The following is a 4,331-nucleotide window of genomic DNA, read 5'->3' as shown; positions in this document are numbered from 1 at the left end:
TTTGTAGTTTTAGTAGAGACAGGGTTTCACCATGTCGGCCAGGCTCAGTCTTGAACTCGGTCTTGAACTCCTCATCTCAGGTGATCCGCCTACCTTGGCCTCCCAAAGTGCTGGGATTACAGCTGTGAGCCACTGCACGTGGCCTGCCTTTTAAGCTATGATTCTTTTAAGCAAGAATCAAACAGGAAGCCAGGTGTGGAGACATGGACCTGTAGACATAGCTACTTGGGAGGCTAAGGCAGGAGAATTGCTTGCACCCAGGACTTTGAGGCTGCAGTGAGCTATGACTGTGCCACTGCACTCCAGCCTGGGTAACAGAGCAAGTTCTTGTCTCTAAAATAAAATAATAATAAAAAAAATTTTTAAAGAATCAAACTGGAGGCCAGGTGTGGTGGCTCATGCCTATAATCCCAGCACTTTGGGAGGCCGAAGCGGGTGGATCACGAGGTCAGGAGTTCAAGACTAGTTCTGACTAACATGGTGAAACCCTGTCTCTACTAAAAATACAAAAATTAGCTGGGCATGGTGACGCGGTCCTGTAATCCCAGCTACTCAGGAGACTGAGGCAGGAGAATCACTTGAATTCGGGAGGTGGAGGTTGCAGTGAGCCGAGATGGCGCTACTGCACTCTAGCCTGAGTGACAAAGTGAGACTCTATCTCAAAAAAAAAAAAAAAAAAATCAAACTGGAATAAAAATGAAAATAAAAACTCTCTAAAATCCACACATAATCATCTTATAGTAAATTTTAAGAACAAATATAAAAAAGTAGAATCTAAACTATTGGGCTGAGTGCAGTGGCTCATGCCTGTAATCCCAACACTTTGGGAAGCCGAACAGGGTGATCGCTTGGGCCCAGGAGTTGAAGACCAGCCTGGGCAACATGGCAAAACCTCGTCTCTACAAAACAAACAATAACAACAAAAATTAGTTGGGCATGGTGGTAAGTGCCTCTAGTCCCAGCTACCTGGCAGTCTTGAGGTGAGAGGATCACTTGAGCCTGGGGAGGCTGAAGCTGCAGTGAGCCATGATTGCTCCACTGCACTCCAGCCTGGGTGAGAGAGCAAGACTCTGTCTCAAAATAAATAAAATAAAATAAAATAAAATAAAATATTTTTTTCTTTCATCAGTATAATCTATAGGCTCACATGATCTAAAACATTTAATGAGAAAAGCAGGTCACTTACAAAGCAACAAGAATACGAAAGAAATGCTGAAGAAAACAAAGAGAAAACACTGTAATTTTTCAATGTGTTGAAGGAAAAAAATCTTGACTTAAATTTTACTACAAGGCTGAAATAAATATATTCTTAGTTTATCACACAAAGCCTCCTTTTGAAAACACTCTTGAGGGAAGTTCTCCAGAGAAACAGAAAGAAAAAAAGAAAAGCAACAAGAGATGGGAAGAATTAAGAATAAAAAACTCAGTAAATGAAGTGAATTACTGTTTAAAAGGCTACAAGCCAATGGCATATCTGTTAACAATCCAGAAGTAACATTTTTTTTGAGACAGTCTCGCTCGGTCACCCAAGTGCAGAGGCGCAATCTCGGCTCGCTCCAACCTCTGCCTCCCAGGTTCAAGCAATTTTCCTGCCTCAGCCTCCTGAGTAGCTGGGACTACAGGCACGCCTCACTACACCCGGCTAATCTTTTGTATTTTTAGTAGAGACGGGGTTTCACCGTGTTGGCCAGGATGGTCTCAATCTCCTGACCTCGTGATCCGTCCGCCTTGGCCTCCCAAAGTGCTGGTATTACAGGCGTGAGCCACCACGCCCGGCCAACTGGATGGTATTAACTAAAGGGGAAGTATGGAGGGAAGTGCCATGTGCTAAAATACTTACCTAATTAGGTAGAAGTGTTTAACTTACAGATTTTATTGTAAACAACTATGAATGTAATAATTTATAAGTTTAATAAGTCACTCTATCCTGACTCCATGAGTCTTACTTGACCTTTACTATGAATCCCAAAACGGTCTATGATGCTGCGTCCGTACATACACACATAAAACCACTAAGTGGGCCGGGCGACGTGGCTCACGCCTGTAATCCCAGCATTTTGGGAGGTCTAGGCAGGAGGACTGCTTGAGGCTAGGAGTTCGAAACCAGCTTGGCCAACACAGCGAGACCTCCGTCTCAATAAATAAATCAAATGAACAAATAAGTATATAAAAACACTGAGCGATCAGAAAACTCCAACAGGGCGAACATTTCTTGGTCTTTTCCAAGAGACCCTGGGGCAATTTTCATCTCCTGTCTCTAGTTTTGACTTGTTACCCACCTAGGTCCGGGGCCCGGGGCCTACTATCAGCCATGGAACTCTCCAGCTCGAGGCAATCGTCTCCTGAGAAAGGACATAACAGCAGCTCAACCATCTTCACCAACCCTCCGACCTTCCATGCCTCCCGCCCACTACTGTCTCCCAAAACCCGCGTTAAAATGCGACTCCTGGGAACAGCAAGACTCAACTCCATTCCGACCTACATCCCGCGACTCCCGCCAGGCTCTTGTCTCTCACGCTCTCCGCCTCCTTTCAGACTCCGCTCAGTCAACGGCCGTGACCTCTTGGCCACCTCCAGCCCATCTCAATCTCCATACCTCCCTCCAGGCTGTTGTCCCCTACGTTCCTGTGCCACCTTCACTCCTCGGTCCCCTCAACTCCTGTGACTCCTTCCCGGCCCCTATACCCTCCTCAGCTTCTGCACCTACCCGCTGCTCAATTCCTAAGCGCCCTCCACGACCCTGCACCTCGCCTCAACTATTAACGACCCCTTCCGCTTTTCTTTCTCCCCTTCCCGGCATCCGTATCCTTTATCGGTTCGTTCATCAAATGCCGGCTCCTTTTCGGCCTCCGTACTCCTTCATCAGAGGCCTCCGTATTACATTCGCGCGCTCCATGAGCTCTTCCCTACTCCACAGTCCCGGTTACCCCAGGGCAGCTACAACAACATTCTCCTGGCGTCCTCGGCCGCGGTTTCAGTTTAAATTTCCTGCCGGCTCCGCCCCTAAAACAAGGCTGTAGCTGCGAGATCCGCCCTACGGTGTCCTTGGAAGGACAATATTAGTTCCGCAAGTCCTCTTTCCGTTTCCCCACCCCCTACGTCTTCTCAAACCGTCTCTTCATTTCTCGGCTCTTCATTAGCTTGACGGCTTTGCCCTTTAACCTCAAGTTGAGGACTAGTTGTCGCTTTTTAGTGATTTTTCACACTGAGCTGCATTGAAATTCCTAGAAGTTTGAATACTAAATAACAAAATAATCCTAACACCTGCAAAGCATTTGCAGTGAAAGATTTCACTTACACATCATTTCATCTTCACATTTTTGTCCCCCTCCCATTCTTCAATTATTACCTGCCCAACAAAACTTCTCAAAAAACGTATCTTTATCCCTCACATCCAATCTTTTCTTCAACCCATCTGATTAGACTTTGCTAATTAGAGATCAAATTTGACCTAATTAGAGATCATTCAGTGGAGAGCTGGGGACCTCCCCACTAAAACTGTACTTATCTAGGTCAACTGTGATTTCCACAGTCTCAAATACTATCCTCATCATATCCAAGTTATAGAAGATGAACTAATCCTTCTTTGAAATACTTTCTTCTGTTTGCTTCCATGACTCAGCACTCTACCAGTTTTTGCCTTATCTCAATGGTTCCTCCTCAGACCCCTTTGCTGGATCCAAAGCCACTGTTCACCTATATATGTTGGAGTATGTTAACGCTTTAGCCCTTATCCCTCTCCCTTATCTCTCTAGGAGATCTCATCCAGCTCCATGGCTTTACAATTCAGCTCTGCCATGCCTTCAGATTTTCTGTGACTCTGCCCTGTCTGATCTTCAGACTCACATATTCAAGTGGCTACTGGCTATTTCAATTTGGATGTCTAATAGGCACCTCAGGCTGAACACATTCCAAACAGAACATTTGTTTCGCTGCCCCTGTCAAAAAACCACCTGTTCTCCCCGCAGGTCTTCCCCTCTCAGTAAAATGTTACTGTTTACTCAAATGTCACAATCATTCACCCAGTTGCTCAAACCAAAAACCTAGAAGTTATCTTTCAATACTCTCCCTTGTGCCCATCACCACTCCAAGAACAAATCCTGCTAACTCTGCCTCCAAAGTACATCTGGAAACAGACCACCACCACCCTAGTTCAAGCCGCTATCATTTCTTGCCTAAAGTACCTGGTCAATTCTTCACTTCCACTCCCAAGTAGCTTCCTACCTCTCCCCAATATAATCCATTCTCCATTCAGCAACCAGAGTGATAGTTTTTATATCTATTTATTTATTGAGAGGGAGTCTTGCTCTGTTGCCCAGGTTGGAGTGCAG

The 4,331-nt window shown here is 45.4% G+C and overlaps 1 protein-coding gene across 1 annotated transcript in view; it reads right to left on the bottom strand.

Moving 5' to 3' along the window:
• Window positions 1-2,804, bottom strand: part of DBF4B (DBF4 zinc finger B) — a 46,884-nt gene extending 44,080 nt beyond the window's left edge. Inside the window, 2 exon segments of the mRNA XM_011940106.1 lie at window positions 2,280-2,342; window positions 2,708-2,804. Coding sequence (XP_011795496.1) covers window positions 2,280-2,313 — 34 coding nt within the window. The 5' untranslated portion in view covers window positions 2,314-2,342; window positions 2,708-2,804.
• Between the last annotated feature and the right edge of the window lie 1,527 nt (window positions 2,805-4,331).

This window comes from Colobus angolensis, unplaced genomic scaffold (genome assembly GCF_000951035.1).
Source record: "Colobus angolensis palliatus isolate OR3802 unplaced genomic scaffold, Cang.pa_1.0 Scaffold187, whole genome shotgun sequence".
NCBI lineage: Eukaryota > Metazoa > Chordata > Mammalia > Primates > Cercopithecidae > Colobus > Colobus angolensis.
The sequence above is the reverse complement of the archived record's forward strand: the minus strand, read 5'-3'. Positions and strand labels throughout refer to the sequence as shown.